An 18,358-nucleotide genomic window follows, 5' to 3' on the forward strand; every position below is an offset into this window, starting at 1 on the left:
AAGGCCAAAAATATCAAAAGTATTTGGGAGCTTGTATCTAATCCTTAAAAGATTTTAGGGTTACCTCTTCAGAGGGGGGAACATTGGAGGGGAAGGAATGGGCATGGATTTGATCAAAACACCTTATATACATGTATAAAAATTCTCAAAGTTTTTGTAAAAATTTTTGAAAAAAATGAGCTCATCTCTGGAATACCATAATTCATATTTCAAGGAAGAAAATAATTCTTATTTCATGGATATTAAAGGACTAATATTTAAAACAAGCTCTATTTGTTATTTTTTATTTTATGTGTATGAGTGTATTGCCTGCATATATGTAAGTGCACCTATATCGTGCAATGCTGGAGGAGGTCAGAAGAGGATATCAGATCCCCCGGAACTGGAGTTACAGACAGTTGTTAGCCACCATGTAGGTACTGGGAATCAAACTTGGGTCCTCTACAAGGGCAGTCAGTGCTCTTAACTGCCGAGCCATCTCTCCGGCCCTAAAAGCACTTATATTTGAGCATACAAGTACCATAACCTTGGTATTTTGAAAATAGAAACTTTTCTGATAAATTGATCTTTACAATAGATATTTATCATCACCACCAGAAGAATCAATATATAGAGAGTACATGCAATTGAGAAGGGGGTAGTAAGAGCAGTGTAGATAGGGGAGGGGATCTAAATATGGTCAAAATATATTCTATGAAATTCACAAAACTTCAATTAAATTTTTTAACTTATTAAAAGGATAACTAAATGCAATGTGTTTCTTTGTTTGTTTAAGACTTAAAAACCAGAAACCAATGAACAATTCACAATTCAGGGTCTATTTGCACTTCTACAGGGAATAAAATTTCTCTAGAATATTGTCATTGAACTACATACAGTCTTAAAACCTAAAGAAAATGCTGGCTAAGGACATATCAATAAGAAAAACTGCTGGAAGCTTAAAAGCATAAAGACATTTTTATTTACAAAAGTTTAGTCAAATAGAACATGCTTTTGAAACGCAGTAAAGAGCCTGAACAACAGACAGATACCATACCATTTGATTCAACTAATTTGCCTTTATAGCTTCTATTTCAGACTTTCCCTGTGTTGTCTTAAACTGTGACACTTTAAGGCAAAATATGTAGGCTATGCATTGATTTTTAAGTAGTAAATTAATTTTTATGTTTTTCCTTCAAACATAACTATTAATTTTAGAAGGGAAGTAAATAACTAGTGGTTACTCATATTAGAAGTAGTTAATGCCCATTACCTTATGAGAAAGAAGCTTCCCATCCCCTAAGGGTTTTCCAGTTGATGTTTCAAACAGGTAGATTACTTGAAAAAAAAAGAAAAGAAAGAAAGAGAAAGAGTTAGTTAATGTGCTATGTTAGAATCCTTATTGGTAGATTTCAGTGGAGCTATCATAATCCTTATGTAAAATTAACTTCATGGACTACAAGGCCTCCAACAGCCTAGAAGAGCAGCTACCTAGCTTCCTTATTAGTAACGGGATCACATTTCTTTTTCTTTTTCTTTTTGGGGGTTGTATTTTTGAGACAGAATCACCCTGTAGCCCTAGCTGGCCTCGAACTCACTATGTAGACCAGGCTGGCCTTGAACTCACAGAGATCCGCCTGCCTCTGCCTCCCAAGTGCTGGGACTAAAAGCGTGTGCCACCATGCCTGGCTGTGATCACATTTCTTATGAAAACAGTAGAACTAAATTTTCTTCATAACATCTACTTCCTGATTAAAACTGTTACTAATGGTACAGCATTAATGATCCACAGGCTCACTGATGGCACATCCAATATGGGTGTGATATTAAATTCCAATATCTCTGATTTAGACCAGTATAGCATCATAGACGAGTCATATTCACAAAAGGAAATACATACTGAGTGCCCACTATGATGCTAGGCAATGTGCTATGTGCTGATTCTATTATATACTAGTATGGTAAAATAATTTGTCCTGGGTTCTTGACTGGGAACTTCAAAAACCTTTAAAACTGGGGCAAGAGAGATGGCTCAACAGTTAAGAACACTAAGGGCAAGGGTCTGGGGTTTGGTACCCAGCACCCACATGGTGACTCACAACCATAACTCCAATTCCAGGGGACCTGATGTCCTCTTCTGGACATTGCAAACATGAGTGCACTTACATGCAAATGAAACAGTCATAAGTGTAAAACAAAATAAAATTTCATTTTGTTAAACTCGTCATTTCTGAATTTGGGGGGGGTCTTTTTGAGACAGGGTCTCTCTGTAGCCCCAACTTGCCTAAACTCGCTATGTAGACCAGGCTGACCTTGAACTCAGACATCCACCTGCCTCTGCCTCCAAAGTGCTAGGATTAAAGCAGTGCACCACCACACCCGGCTTAAAATTTCATCAAAAAAAATTTATTATTTTTATTTTGTATGTATGAGTCTGCCTGCATGTATATAAGTGCACCTAGGTCATGCAATTCCACTGAGGTCAGAAGAAGGCATTGGATTCCCCTGGAATTGGAGTTATAGATGGTTGTTAGCTGCCATGTGGGTGCTGGGAACTGAACCTGGATCTTCTGCAAGAGCAGCCAGTGCTCTTAACCAGCCCCAAAATTCATTTTTAAATCCTTAACATTTCCAGAATGATAGGAGCTTCTTTGCTATGCTAACAAGGATAATAGATTCTTCATGAATACTTTTTTTTTTTTTTAACTACAGGATAAGGGCTCACAACCAGAAAACCCAAGCAGTGATTTGTAGGATGGAACTTTCAGATATCTGACCTCAGAAGATGAGAAGGAGACTGGGGATTGAGTTCAATTGAGGGGCCAATGATTTAATTAATCATGCAACTTAATAAACCCCACTAAAAACGATGGACACAGAAATTCCTGGGAGCTCCCTGGCTGTTGATCACATTGATACAATGGGAGGCTGACATATCTAGAAAGGTAAAGTGCAGCCTCTCTGAGTTCTGTCAATCATTTGAGCAAGCTGTAAGTGTGAGTGGGTCACAAGAACCCCTGAATTTATAGTCAGTCAGAAAAGCAAGAGGCTGGCATGCAAAGTGATGGCAATCTAATGGAAGACTACCCTCAATTTTTGGACTGTACTAATTCTGAAGTCAGAATTAGCATTAGAACTGAACTGCAGTATATCCAGTTTGGGAGGAAATGGATTGTCAATACTTGAGATTCTCTATAAATCATTAATATGTTATTGCAAATTGATGGCCTTGTAAAATTTTCAACTCAAAGTTCCAAAATATCAGGTGGCTTGCCTCAGAACTAAGGAGAGGTCATAAAGAACCTATATTTTCTATGAACACTTGCTTTGGGAACTCAACTAGATCCTAGTCTGAGAATTTCCCCAAGGAAAATTCTTGGGAAGGGTTTTAGAACTGTCCTCTCCATATTTCTAGTTAATTTAGGGAAAAAAAGATACATGCTATTATGGTTTAGATTCTAAGTGTCTCCCAAGAGCCACATATTAAAGGTTTGGTTGCCAGCCTGTGGTGCTTATTAGGAGGTGTTGGAATCTAAGAAAGGAAGTCACATCTTTGGGGGGGGGGTGTGCCTTTGAAGGAGATGGTGGGATCTTAGCCCCTTCCTCTTTCTCTTCTTCTCAGACACCGTGAAGCAAGCGAGCAACTTTGCTGTTTACTACCATGTTCTACCACACGTTCCCTGCCATGATGTTCTGACTTGCCACAGGCCCAAAGCAACAGTGCCAAGTGACCATGAACTGAAATTTCTGACACTGTGAGCCCAAATAAACATTTTTTCTTTTCAGCTAACTATCTCAGGTATAAAAAGCTAATACATGTACAAGTTACAGTTTATAAATTATTTACTTTCTATCAGATGATTACTGAAGCATTACTTCATAAGTAGTTTTCTTTTTGAGGAATGTTAGCAATGATTTCTTTTCCTAAATACCAATTAGGATAATTGGCCCCTGTGATGAAATGCATAGATACTGCAAGATTAAATATTTTCCTGAGATAATCAAGAGTTGGTTTTAAGTCAGAACATTTTCTAGGGCGAGCAGATCTGTGAAAAGGTATCTCAATGTTTTGCAATTCAAAACCACTATAACTAGCACTTGGGGGGTGGAGGCAAGTGCCTGGTCTACATAGTGAGTTCCAGGTCAGACAGAGATGCATAACGAAACAAAACAAAACCATTTTTATCATGTCACATCTGTTAGAATGGCTATTACAAAAGCTAAAATAAGAAAAAAGTGTCAGTGAGGATGTAGAGAAATTGGAAATGGAATTCTTACACACTGTTCACTATTAGAGTGCAAAATGGTGTTCTGCTATAGAAAAGAGTTAATAGAGCAGCCTCAAAGGATTACAAATAGAACTCCATGTGATCCAGTAATTCCACTTCTGGGTGTTCACATAAAAGAACCGATTTCAGTAGCTCAAAGAACTATAAGTATTCTCACATTCACTGCATCATTATTCACAACAGCCATGAAGTTATCACAATAAAATTAAAATCATAAATGGGGCTGGAAGTATACTCAATGGTAGAGTATTTGCCTAGCATGGGTGGACTTCTAGTTAAATCCCCAGCTCTGCAAGAAACAAACAAACAAACTTTCAATCTTAAAAAACAAAAAACAAAAAAACAAAAAACTGCTGGAGGCCATAAAATGTTACCAAAATTGCATATTTTTTAATTTAGAAAAACTACACTGGGCATGGTGGCACATGCCTTTTTAAGTCCCAGCACTCAGGAGGCAGAGGCAGGTGGATCTCTGTGAGTTCAAGGCAAGCCTGGTCTATAGAGTAAGTTCTAGGCCATCTGGGGCTACAGGAAGACCCTGTCTCAAAAAGACCAAAATAAATAAATAAATGAATGAATGAATGAATAAATAAATGATGAAACTTGTAATTTTGGGTGTAACAACTCAGTTTCTCTCAAATTATCTGGAAACTCAGAGTAGCCCTTGTGTTCTCAAAATTCCAGTTTCAGAAGTGTCCAGTGTCGATGCAACCGACTCCAACCACCTGTGCATCGTCATCTGCCTGCCCAGCTTTCTCTACCATTACTGCTCTATCAACTATCCTCTTTTGAATACTTTTACCCAGTTCCTTTCCTTCTGTTCATTATGCATATGAAGTGTGTGAAGACTCTAAAGCCATTTTCATTTAATAAAAAACAAAAAAAACCCTCCATCCTAAAATAATACTAATTATTTGCATTTAATCCCAAACTTCCTAATTCCAGCTTTTACAGTTCTTATCCCCTCTTTATGTGCTGTAATTCAACACTCAAATTTACAACATCAATGCAAAAGCTTTTGCCTTTTAAAAAATCATTATTGGCTGGGCGCATAATGATGCATGCCTTTAATCCCAGGACACAGGGGGCAGAGGTGGGTGGATCTCTGTAAGTTCAAGGCCAGCTTTGTCTACATAGTAAGTTCTAGACTGGCCAGGGATGCACAGTGAGACCTTCAAAAAAAAATTACTACTGGATGAAGATTACTTTAGCATTATTTGTAGTTTTTGTTTCATTTTTTTAGACAGGATCACTGTGTAGCCCCAGCTGCCTGGAATTCACTATGTAGACCAGGCTTGCCTTGATGTCATAGAGATCCACTTGCCTCTGCCTCCCAAGTGCTAGGATTAAAGGTGTGCCCCACCACACTTGGCTGTAGTTTTTTGAGAGTTATTAAGAATGGCTTTCTTTTCCTAACTGATAACGGGAGGAATTAGCTCCCATGATGAAATGGGACAGAGATTTCATCAATGATCCATGTGTTACAATATCAAAAGACTATTTTTAGTTACTTAAGAACCTATTTTTATTTAGCCTTCTCCCCCACCCCCTAGCAGCATTGGATGTTCCTGACCTTTTCCCTTTTTTCAAACTCTTGTCATCTACACATAACATGGACTTCCCAGTTTTCTTCTACACTGGGCCATTCTTTATTCTCTTTAGCCAGCTCCTCTAATCTAATCCCTTGCACTAGGGTTTTATTCTTGGTACCTTTCTCTGGGAGACAGACTTGAGCCTAGGGTGATATTGCAACTGTCAGGATCATGTGGTTTCCAGGAATCCAGGCTCTGTAATCTAAAACCCAATATGCTAATGAGGCATCCTACCTGCTATTCTGTGATAGGACGTTAAGTCTGTTATGCTGATAGAATGCTGTTATGCTAATAAGGTATCCTACTTGCTGTACTGTGATAAGATGCTAAACATGATATGCTAATGAGGTATCCTACTTGTTGTGCTGTGATTGGACCACTACCCCTATATAAGCTTGTGCCTTCCTGCAATAAACCAGACCTGTGTCACTGAACCTGGTCTCCTGTGTCTGAATGCGGCTCCGCTGACACAGTCTCCTCACCAGCCCTGGGGTCCGGGTCGGGGCAGAAGCAGCGACGACAGGCGGCAACACAGGGCAAGCAAAAGAGCTGCCTCAGCCCAGGACGAGTGGAGGAGTAGCCTCGCCTGTGAGAACGAAGGAGCGACATCCACGAGAACAGAGGAACAGCCACCACTGGCAGTGACCGCATGGTTCCATTATACATACTTTCCTCAATTACTATCTAAATAATGATAACTCCAAGTTTCTATTCCCATTCCCTACATTCCCTCGCCCTGATATTCTGAAGTAGGTGGCTAGGAAAATTACAGAAGATATGGTGCCCAGGAAGCCTAAACAATGCTTCCTTTCTGCCCTACTTCCTCATTTCTACTCCTATTGTCAACCATGATGGTGGAATCAATAGCTATTAGTTTCTCACTTGAAAGAATTGTTGGGGCGGGGGATTGCTGGACTGTTAGAGTGATTCTCTAAATAATTTCCAAGTTATTCCAGTCTAAGGTTCATTCCAAATGATGACACACCACACAGAGAATTACAAAAACTGAAGACTGAAAAGTGACATAAATAATCAGTCACAAAATGCACAATTTATATAGATTGTAAAAATGCTAAAATATATATAACATGAGATATAATTCTACAAGACCACACTTTTAATACATTCATGATTAGCTTTTAGGAAATCATAGGATGCTGCATTTGAAATCACTGGCTGTATTCACAGGCAAGTAATTACATTTGAAGATTATCAAGCATGCCAAGAAAAAACAAAATACTGTAACAGTATTTTTAAATAAGTCTATAAATAAAAATTGGAAAATTTAGGCTTCCATTTAAAGTCAGATCTATCTACCAGAGGCTGGACTTGTATTTCAGTGTTCATATGGAACAGAGATTGACAGAAGGAACTAAGAAGTTGGGAGTGGAAAGCATTGCTTCCAAACATATGCAATTGCTCCCTTTCATCCCATATACCCAAATCTTTTGTCTCACACTACCACCCACTTTAATAGCAAAACACATCTGTGAAGGGTAGGTAAGAAGAAGGAAGGCAAAAGCTGTAAGTCTAGTACCTAACCACTAAAAGATGTATTCAAATCCATCCCACATGTATTACTTGAGTATGTACTTTTACAATAGAGTGCTGTGCTAGTCACAAGGATCTTCTTACAAAGGAGCTCCCAAGTTAAGAAAAAAACACTGACACCACATGTAGATAGCCCCCTTCTGCAGGATAAAGATGCTACATACTTCAGTTGTGTTTTCTGTTGCTTGCATAGACCTCAACTTAGCCAAGAGGGAAAAATTTTCCTTGTCATTTTATGTAGGTTCTACAATCATTTTATTTTAGTCTTACTGATAAAGCTTCATAGTTCTTTCTAGCTCTAACATTCTGTGAATTACTAAAGGATTAAACAATGAAATGTTTCATATGTGGATTACAGAAAAATTTAGAAAAAGATAGTTATCTAGAAGTACACATGCTTTATTAGAGCTACTATCTAAACTAGTTGGTGTTCAGTAAGAAAAGTAAGCAATTTATAATGATCATGGAGATTTTACAATTTAAGTTTACTAGGAAAAAATCTTTCTTCAAAAATTATTATTATTAGCAATTATACGGTCATCTTAGTTTTGTCTGTTATCTAGCTACTATTTATTTCATTACCTTTTTTCCTCATTTTTAGCCAGAAAAGAAGTCTTAAAACAAAGAAAAAAAATCCACTTGGGCCTGGCATGGCAGTGCATGCCTTTAATCGCAGCACTTAGGAGGCAGAGGTGGATCTCTGTGAGATGGCCTGGTCTACATAGCGAGTTCCAGACCAGTTGGGGTACAGGGAGACCTTGTCTCAAACAAAACAAACAACAGCAATAAAAGTCAACTAAAAAGCCCCACCCTCTCTTGGAGATGTCCTAAGGCTTGAAGAACTACCCTAACTCTATCTAGAATTTTCCTAGCAGTATGAGAGTGACACTGGCTGAAAGCACTGAAAATCAAAAGGTAAGGCAGTGTTCTAGCTCCTGAATTGGGTCTTCCATGTCATGAGCTCAACACTCAAGTCAGATTTGTTTTAGTAATCTGCCACAGCAATGTACAATGTTTCACAATATATACAGAAAGAGATCATTTAGTATTTTTAAAGTAGGTTTTAAGGCTCAGTCAAGTCTTCTCGTTTACTTCTAACCCCACTGGTTCCTTCCCTTTCACTCTTCTCTAAATATAAAGCATTCAATCTTTGGTCCTCTTCTCTATCTACACTTACTTTCTATTAGTCCAAATCTTTCTTGAGGCCTGGACTTGTTTACTCTCCACCTCTGGCTGGATGTCTAAGAAGCATTTCAGCATATAGTGGCAAAATAGAACTCTTGATTTGCAGGCCTACTCCAAACTTCCCCCATCTCTGTCCTCCATTTCACTTGCCGATAAAAATCTAGGGTAATTGCCTTGTCTCCCTTGTTTCCCACATGTCTACATCCTTACCATGGCTAAGTCTTTACATGATCTGGTTCTTGCCTCTCTCTCAGCCTTCCTCTCCTATTGCCTGGTTCATGTTGACTCTTCAGTGTGCCAATCACTCCCACTTCAGAATCTTTCCACTTCTTTGTTAAGAGTCCCTTGCATTGCCTCCAGAACTCTTCATTCCTGCCCTCTGCACTAGTCTCTTCAGAGCATGTATCATTAGCCAATAGTTAATTACATATTTGTTCATTATCTTTACTAGATTGCCTACCTTGTTCACTGTTGTAACTATAGCTTCTAGAAAAGTACATGGTATACAATTAGCACTCAATAATATCTGCTTGATAAATACATCTGTGGTATAGCATTGTCCTAAATCAAATGGTTTCACTGTACAAGGCATTCTAAAACACTGAGCATACTTATTTTTATTTATACATACTAATAAGGCCTAGATTTTTAAATAGAAAATTTAAATTATTCACACCTTTATTTTACTTCATTAACTTAAAATATTAGCTTATATGTATATATATATATAGGTGAACAAAATAAATGTCACAATGAAGAACAGTATTTATCATATTACCAAATGAATAGGAAAGGTATTTTAAAAGTTTAAAACCTTAAAAATTAACACATATTTTAGGATCGCAATCTTTGAAATCAAATTTTCTGATGAACATAAAGATTTATTTACCACTGCTCTTGCATATCAGACATGTATTTATTCTATCAGTATGACAGTTTTAGTTCTTATCTCCTGTTTAGAATAAATTAGGAAATCATAATTCCACCATATGGTAATGTATTAATAGATGAGGAAAGGAAAGTTTATGAAATTTTTATAGCATTACAAACTTCTTGAAAATTTGACATGAAAAAAAATCACAAAATATACTTACTTTTCTCATCAGCTTTGTCTTTTATTGCTACAGTATCATTACTCAGAGACACAGTCTGTGCATTCAGAATATCTGTTCTCATTCCAGGAAACTTGGGAGAAGAAATGAAGCGCCCCTCATAAGAATGCAGATAGATGCCACCACCATCTACCAGAAGAAAATGTCTAAAGAGAAAGGATCAAAGTACTTTCTAAACAGGAAGATGCTACATTTTCATTTCTTTTTTTTTAACTCAGCAAAATTATTGTTTTATTTATTATTATCATTATTATGTTATTATTGATGTATATAATAATAATGTTATTATCATTGTTATCATTACTTTGAGAGAGGGTCTCATATAGCCAAGGCTGGTCTCAAATTCCCTATGTCATGAAGATAATGTTCAATTTCTGATCTTGCTGCTTCTGCTCATCAGGTGTTGGTATTACAAGTGTGTGCCACCATACCTACTTTATGTGGTACTAGAGATGGACTCCAAAACTGTATGCAAGTAGCAAGCACTCCACCAACTGAGCTATATGTTCAGCATTATTATTATTATTATTATTATTATTATTATTATTATTATTATTATACAAGATGTCACTCTATAGCCCAAGCTAGCTTGGAACTCACTATATTGTTCAGATTTGCCTCAGACTCAAGACAATTTTCCTACCTCAGTCTCTCAAGTGCTGAAATTACAGATGTGAGCCACCATGCCTGGCTCTAAGTCCCGATGTTTCAACCCCATGTAGAATCGCGCAATAATTTAACAAGATGTTTATGAGGAAAACTTGAGCATGTTAACTAACTCAATAGTAGCAACTAAAAACAAAAGTTACTATTGATCTTAAATATTTATGAAATTTTAATTGCATCAGGATAACATTTTGAAGAGAATGAATAAGAACGTAAATAGCTATGCTAGGGTGACCAAATTTTAAGTATTTTTTTTTAATTAAAATGTTTACAGTTACATAAAAAAAAAAAACTAGAGGACTCCAAAATCTTAGGAAATAGCAAGAGCTGATAAATTAAGGCCTTGGGGAGACAGCTGTTGGTATAGTGCTTGTAGTGCAAGCACGAGGACCTAAGTTCAGATCCCCAGCACATAATATGCAGGACACAGTAGTGTACTCCTTGCAGTCCCAAAGCTGGGGAGGCCAAGATCCCTAGAGTTCACTGGGCGGCCAATCTACCCAAATCCATGACCTCCAGATTCAGTAAGTGTCTCAAAACACAAGGTGAAGAACGACAGAGGATGATACCTAGCATTGGCCTCTGGCCACTGTATACACATACACCATGCACACAAATGCACACACACACGAATGCATACACACAAATATACCACACACAAAGTGGGGAGACACCCAATGCTCATCTCTGGCCTACATGTGTATATGTACCCCATTCACATGAGCACACATATACCACAAACACACACACACACACACACACGCACACACACACAAATGCTACCATGATCAGCATTGAAAGAATTTTCTATTGTAAACAAGATAGCAGCTTTTAAACTTCTTGTGAGTAAATACTTTGTTTCAATGGTTAAACATCTCTGATTATATAAACAAGACCAGTGGTAGGCAGTAACTAAAATAAGTTTTATCTAATTATTTATGTCATTAACAAATGCTTAAATTACAAACAAAAAATACATACATATAAATTTATTCAGAACTATTAGAATGAAAAGCATTTCAGAGATAGCATTTTTAAAATAGCTTGCCCCTTATCTTTTATGTGGTAAAAATGACTTACCTTAAAAAATAATTATATAACTATAAATAAAACTATAAGTAAATCATATATTTCTACTTCACTAAACAGATGATAGTTTGACATAACATTCTTATTTTTTAATATTTTATTTATTATTTTTATTATATGTATATGAGTGCATGTGTGTTAAGTGCACACATGTCATGCAATGCCCAAGAAGGTCAGAAGAGAGTGACTGATCCCCTGGAACTGGAGTTATGGACAGTTGTTAGCTGCCATGTGGGTGCTGGGAACCGAACCTGGATCCTCTGCAAGAGCAGTCAGTGCTCTTAAGAGCTGAGCTATCTCTCCAGCCCCCAACATAGTATTTTTCTTGATCACTCAAGATCACCAGTATAATGATCACGTTCTTCAGTAACTAAATGATAGTTTGGATCTTCATAAGACTCTGCTGGAGCTCAGAATAATGACAGAACCCAGCTGCTGTTCTGTTCTGTTCTTTCCCACCTCCTTGTCAACAGTCACTTTTCTTCCTGTAACTGTGCCAGCCTCAAACAGGTCACCAGCATCATTCCTGTTCTGGTTTGCTATTTATAAAAGTTATGGGCTAGAAAACCTGACAATAAACACTATTAAGTACTGCTTAGGTGACAAAGAGATAAGGAATAAAGTGCAGATAAGGATTTAGTGTAAAAATTTTATGTATAGCTCCTTTAGGTAATTGGCAATTAAATTTGCATACTATGTAAAGTTTTATTGGGTAGCTTTTATATACTTCATTTTAGCTAAAAGGCTAAAAAGCAAATGTAGAAGCTTTTGCTTTTTGTTTTTTTTAATGTGTATGCCACATGAGTGTGGGTACTCATGGAGGCCCGAAGAGGGAGTCAGATTCCCTGGAGTTGGAGTTATAAGCAGTTGTGAGCACCTACCATGGGTGCTGGGGACTGAACTTGGGTCCTCTGGAAGAGCAGCAAGTACTCTTAAATGCTGAGCCAGCCCCTGGTGTAATTTAATCTCTGATTACTAGGGGATCATTGTACTTAATAAGCTGAATGACAGTTTTCATTTTAAACAAGTGAGGGACCCTGGAGTAAAAGTCCTAATTTGTTCATGTTAATGGACCAGAATCTCTTAGTCCTATGAATACAGAAGGACTTGACAGAGAATATTACTTTTCAAACGTCAAGTCATACCCCAGAAGTAGCTCATGAAATCAATAGATTCCATCCAATACTGAAAAGCAAAAATAGAGCTAGGGCTATTCCTCAGTCTCTAAGTGTATGCTCATTACTAATTGATCTAAGAGTATTTTTCTGTTTTTAAATCTTAAACATATAAAAGAAACACATTGAGCCAAACAACTATTAACCCATCTGTGAGATGTTTAAATAGTGCTTTATTGCTCCATACAGTATCTTAACCATGAATCCAACAGTTAAAATATTACAAGCAAATTACCTTTCTGCCTGCAGAATTAAACTAACAGTTCCTTCTTTGAGATCAAATATAAGTGGTGTATTCCAGTTCTTCGTACTAAAAGGCAAGTAAAATAAATGTTATTAACATGTAAAAAATAAATTTTAATACATAGGTGGGTACTCATCTTAAATAGTAACTTTTTAAAATTATTTAATAACCACATGATTAGAAGAAGCATTTCCTTACAGCATTAACATATTCAATAACAACTGCCAGAGCAAAGATGCATCTCTTTCAAAATTGGCTATAAATATTTAGGGTCACAGCTGAATTAATACAGTTATACAATATTGAACTCAGTATAAACCCTGTAAGACATAAAATTGAATGAGATTTTAAACTTTAAAAAAGCTCTCCATTTCAAGCTGGGAGTGGTGATGCACACCTTTAGTCCCAGCACTCAGGAGGCAGAGGCAGGCCGATCTCTGTAAGTTCAAGGCCAGCCTGGTCTACATAGTGAGTTCCAGGCCAGCTGGGACTACAGGGAGACAGTCTCAAAAAGGAAAAAATAAAAAATAAAAGAGCTCTCCATTTCATTTTAAAATATACTGTTTCATACAGAATAACTCAATTTTAATGTTAATACTTAGATACTTGCACATGCTCTCTAATCTCTGTGTATCTGATTATTGCTAATCATAGTCGGTTGTTTTGAGATCCACCTAAGCATGGATATAAAATCATCAGGTAGATCTCAATGGTGTTTCACCTCTACTAATTAACATGGAAATTTTTATGCTTCTTCCTCAAATATAACTCATTTTTTTATTTGTTGATTTTTTGTATTTCATGCAGAACATCCCAAACAATCTTATTCATCTATATATCCACATCCCAAAAGGCACCCTCCCTAGACCCTCCCCCACCACTGAAGCCCAAATACTCTATAGTTCCTGTTACTATCCACTGTGTTATCGGCGCCCCCAGCCATTCTCCAGTGCTTGTCCATCCACTGAATCTAGTCAGCCTATCTAGAGTTCCTTGCTTTAGGAAAATCAGCTCTTCCTCATCTAGCACCGATCAGTTGCCAATATTCCTTGAGATAAGATTGGGGTCTGCTGTTCATTTTCCCAGTTCTATGCTGGGTTACTGTCTGGGAGACTCTTGGGCCACCCTGGCCAACAACTCAAAGGAAAGTATCATCTGTCTGGCATTGTTTCTTGTTATGTAGCCTTTAGCTATACATATGGACTCTTAAAAAATTACATTGACCCCTGTAATCTTTGGTTATACTTTCTTTTTGGGTGTTTAAGACGATACAGTTGGCCCAGGTACACCAATTTATTTGTACTCTTAAGGTCATTTGAGGATCTGTTCCTTAGGGGTAACATGGGCTTGGGAGGAGCCCCTGGCTCCTTTCTTTTACCAGTTCCATCTATATGAAGATAATTCAAAGGTCCTGCTTGACCGTGGCTGGCTTCACTTGGAAGCACAGAGGAAATGTTTCCTCTGTGTTGACCCTCCTCTTTGTAGACTGGACACTGGTTTAAGTCCATCTGGTGGGGTCTACATGGCCTCCTTGATCAAGAGGGCAGGTGATGCACCACAGTTACAGGACATTTTGAGATGTTCATAGTCCCCTGGAGCTTAGTTGACCTAGGAGGGCAAGGAGCAAAAACTCTCCTTTATGTCCCTCTAATAAAATTAGTATAGGCCTCAAAGTATGGCTGTTAAACATCCAAGAAGGTTAGTTCCACCAGTCTGGTACTTTTAATTACTGTGTGCCATATACATAAAGCTTGGACAAAAACCAATTGTTGTCAGATAAACCTTACCTAGACATATTTCTTGAACTGGTATGTTTAATTTGTCAGTAGGCTGTTCAATTAATATGGTTCCCCCTGTTTTTTTAAAATTAGCTAGCCATTATTTATCTCTAGCATTGCCTAACCCTTCTACTGTGGTTTCCCCATCTAAAGTGCCCCCATTTTTCCATTTCTTCCTTAATAATACCCTTCTCCTATGGTCCCACCTCTTTTGAGCTCCTTCTTTCCCTTTATCCCCAAGGTTCTTTGTATAACCTTCCCTCCCCGTTCCCCTTAAAATAACCCCATTTTTATCCATAACTCCCTTATTAATGCCTATTTCCTACTGTTCTTCTCTTTCAGGTTCTTTCTTTTCCTTTACCTCCCTGGTTCCTTTGCATTATCCTGGTTCCTGTAGTTAAGTTTGGATACATACTCACTTATCAGGATTTGGTGCTAGGATCCACATATGAGGGAGAACATACACCATTTATTTCTTCTGTGTTACTTCACTTAGTATAACAGTTTCTAGTTCCATCCATTTACCTGCAAATTTCATGATTTCATCTTTCTTTACTGCTGAGTAAAACTCCATCGTATATATATTTTCATTATCCACTTATCAATTGAGGGACACCTAGGTTGCTTACATCTCTTAGCTATTGTGAAAAGAGCAGCAACAAACATGGATGTACAAGTGTCTCTGAAATAAGACGAGTTCTTTGGGTTATATGCCAAGGAGTGGTATAATTGGGTCAAATGGTAGGTTCATTTGTCATTTTTGAGTTCTCCACATTGCTTTCTATAGGGGTTGAACAAATTTGCAATCCCACCAGTAGTGGATGAGTATTCCCCTTTCCCCACATCCTCTCCAACATTTGGTATCACTTGTTTTCTTGATCTTAGCCAGTCTGACTGGGGTAAGATGAAATCTTAAAGTGGTTTTAATTTGCAGTTCCCTAATTACTAATGATGTTGAACATCTTTGAAGATGCTTCTTAGCCATCTTTATTTATTCTTTTGGAACTCTTTGTTCAGCTCCTTAGCCCATCTTTTAATTGGGTTACTTCCTTTCTTGATTCTTTTGTTTGTTTGTTTTTTGAGTTTGTTATATATCCTAGATGTTAAATCTCTGTGAGATGTGCTGCTGTTGAACATTTTCTCCCATTCTGTGGGTTTGCTCTTCACTTCCTTGGTTGCTTCTTTTGATGTACAGAAGCTTCTGAGTTTAATGAGGTCTCATTTGTTGATTCTTGACCTTGTTTCCTGAGCAATTGATGTCTGGTTTAGAAAATCCTTTCCTATACCTGTATCTTGTAGGTTATTGCAGGTGTTTTCTTCTAACAGTTTCAGGTTTCAGGCTTCACATTGAGGTCTTTGATCCATTTGGAGGTGACTTTTGGGCAAGGTGAAATATGGGGGTTTAGTTTCATGCTTCTACAGGTGGAGATCCAGTTTTGCCAGTACCATTTGCTGAACATGCTGTCTTACCTCCAGTGAATGTTTTTGGCCCCTTTGTCAAATATCTGGTGCCTGAAATTCAATGTACTCATATTTGGGTATTCAATTTTGTTCCATTGATCTACGGGTCTATTTTTGTGCTAGTACCATGTTTGACTATAGCTCTGTAAAAAATTTGGTATAGAGCCGGGTGTGGTGGCGCACGCCTGTAGTCCCAGCACTTGGGAGGCAGAGGCAGGAGGATCTCTGTGAGTTCAAGGGCAGCCTGGTCTACAGAGTGAGTTCCAGGACAGCTCAGGCTACAGGGAGGCCCTTTCCCAAAAAAACCAAAAAAAAAAAAAAAAAAATCTGGTATAGTAATCCCCCAGCGTTGGTCTTAGTGCTCAGGGTTGCTTTAGCTATCCAAGGTCTTTTCTGCTTCCATGAGACACTAAGGATGGTTTTTTCCCAGATCTGTGAAGAATGCCATGGGGAATTTAATTGGCATTGCATCAAATCTATAAATGGCTTTTGGTAAGATGGTCATTTTCACAATATTAATTCTTCCAGTCCATGAGCATGAGAGTTCCTTCCATCTTCTGATGTCTTAATCTTTCTTTAAAGACTTAAACTTTCCACTGTAGAGGTCTTTAATGCCTTTGGTCAGATGTATTCCAAGATTTTATTTTTTTCTTGTAGTTACTGTGAAAGGGATTGTTTCTATGTACTCTTTCTCTGATTGCTTGTTATTGGTATATAGAAAGGCTATAGACTTTTGTAGGATAATTTTGTAACCTGTGACTTTACTGAAAGTGTTAATGATTTCTAGGAGTTTTATAGTGGAATTTTTGGCATCTCTTAGATATAATAACATATCATCTGCAAAAAGGATAATTTGGTCTCTTTTCCAATTACTATGCCTTTAATTTCCTTCTCTTGTCTTATTGCTCTTGCAAGAGTTTCAATCATGATTTAAAAAGGAGTGGAGACAGTGGACAGCGTTGCCTGGGTCCTGATTTTAATGGGAATGCTTCCAGTTTTTCTCCATTTAGAATGATGTTGTATGTGGGTTTGTTATATATGGCTTTAATTATGTTGAGGTATGTTTCCTCCAGTCCATTCCCTCTAGGACTTTGAACATAAATGCATGGTGAATTTTGTTAAAGGCCTTCTCTGCATGTATTGAGATGACCATGTAGTTCTTGTCTTTGAGTCCATTTATATAATTTATGACGTTTATTGACTTATATATATTGAACCATCCCTGCATCTCTGGCATAAAGTCAACTTGATCATGGTGGATGGTCTTTTTGATGTGTTTCTGTATGAGGTTTACAAGTATTTTGTTGAGAATTTTTGCATCTATGTTCATTAAGGATATAGGTCTATAGTTTTCTTTTTTGGTTGTATCTTTACCTGACTGGTATTAGAGTGATGCTGGCTCCATAGAATTTGAAAGTTCTCCCTCCATTTCTATCTTTTTGAATAAATTAAATAGAATTGGATATAGATCTTTGTCTGGTAGAATTCTGCTGTAAATCCATCTGGTCCTGGGCTTTCTTTAGCCAGGAGGTTTTGTATTACTGTTTCAATTTCCTTATGTCTTATAGGTCTGTTTAAGCTGTTGATCCCTTCTTGTTTTAGTTTTGGTGATTCCCAAGCTTTTAGATACCCATGCATTTCTTTTAGGGTTTCAAATTCAGTAGCGCATAGGTTTCTAAAGTATTCTCTTATAATGTTCTGGATCTTCTTGGTGTTTGTTGTGATGTTTCCCCTTTCATCTCTGATTTTGTTGATTTGGAGGTTCTCTTTCTTTCTTTTGGTTAACTGGGCTAGCAGTCTATCAATCTTGTTTATCTTTTCAAAGAACCAGCTCTTGGATTCGCTAATTCTTTGTATTCTTTGTTTCTATTTCATTAATTTCTGCTCTGATTTGGGTTATTTCTTCAGTTCTGCTGGGTTTGAGCTTCATTTGCTGTTGTTTTTCAAGTGTCTTGAGTTGCAATGTTAAATCATTTATTTGGGTTCTTCCTGATTTTTTAATGTAGGCATTTAGAGGTATAAACTTTCCTCTAAGGACTGCTTTCAACGTATCCCAGAGGTTTTGTTGTGTTGTATTGTCCTTTTCATTTAGTTCCAGGAATACTTTTCTTTCTTAATTTCTCCTTTGACCCATTCATCATTCAGGAGTGTGTTGTTTAATCTCCATGTGTTCATGTGGTTACTAAGGTTTCTTCCAGTGTTGATTTTAAGCTTTATTGCATTGTGGTCTGATAGAA

The 18,358-nt window shown here is 37.3% G+C and overlaps 1 protein-coding gene across 1 annotated transcript in view; it reads right to left on the reverse strand.

Annotated features, from left to right (window-relative positions):
* Ift80 (intraflagellar transport 80) overlaps positions 1-18,358 on the reverse strand; it is a gene marked incomplete in the record, with an annotated part of 133,406 nt that overhangs the window by 34,059 nt on the left and 80,989 nt on the right. Inside the window, 3 exon segments of the mRNA XM_008847287.3 lie at positions 1,253-1,317; positions 9,691-9,854; positions 12,874-12,948. Coding sequence (XP_008845509.1) covers positions 1,253-1,317; positions 9,691-9,854; positions 12,874-12,948 — 304 coding nt within the window.

The sequence above is a fragment of the Nannospalax galili genome, unplaced genomic scaffold (assembly GCF_000622305.1).
Source record: "Nannospalax galili isolate Female #2095 unplaced genomic scaffold, S.galili_v1.0 scaffold691, whole genome shotgun sequence".
Classification (NCBI taxonomy): domain Eukaryota; kingdom Metazoa; phylum Chordata; class Mammalia; order Rodentia; family Spalacidae; genus Nannospalax; species Nannospalax galili.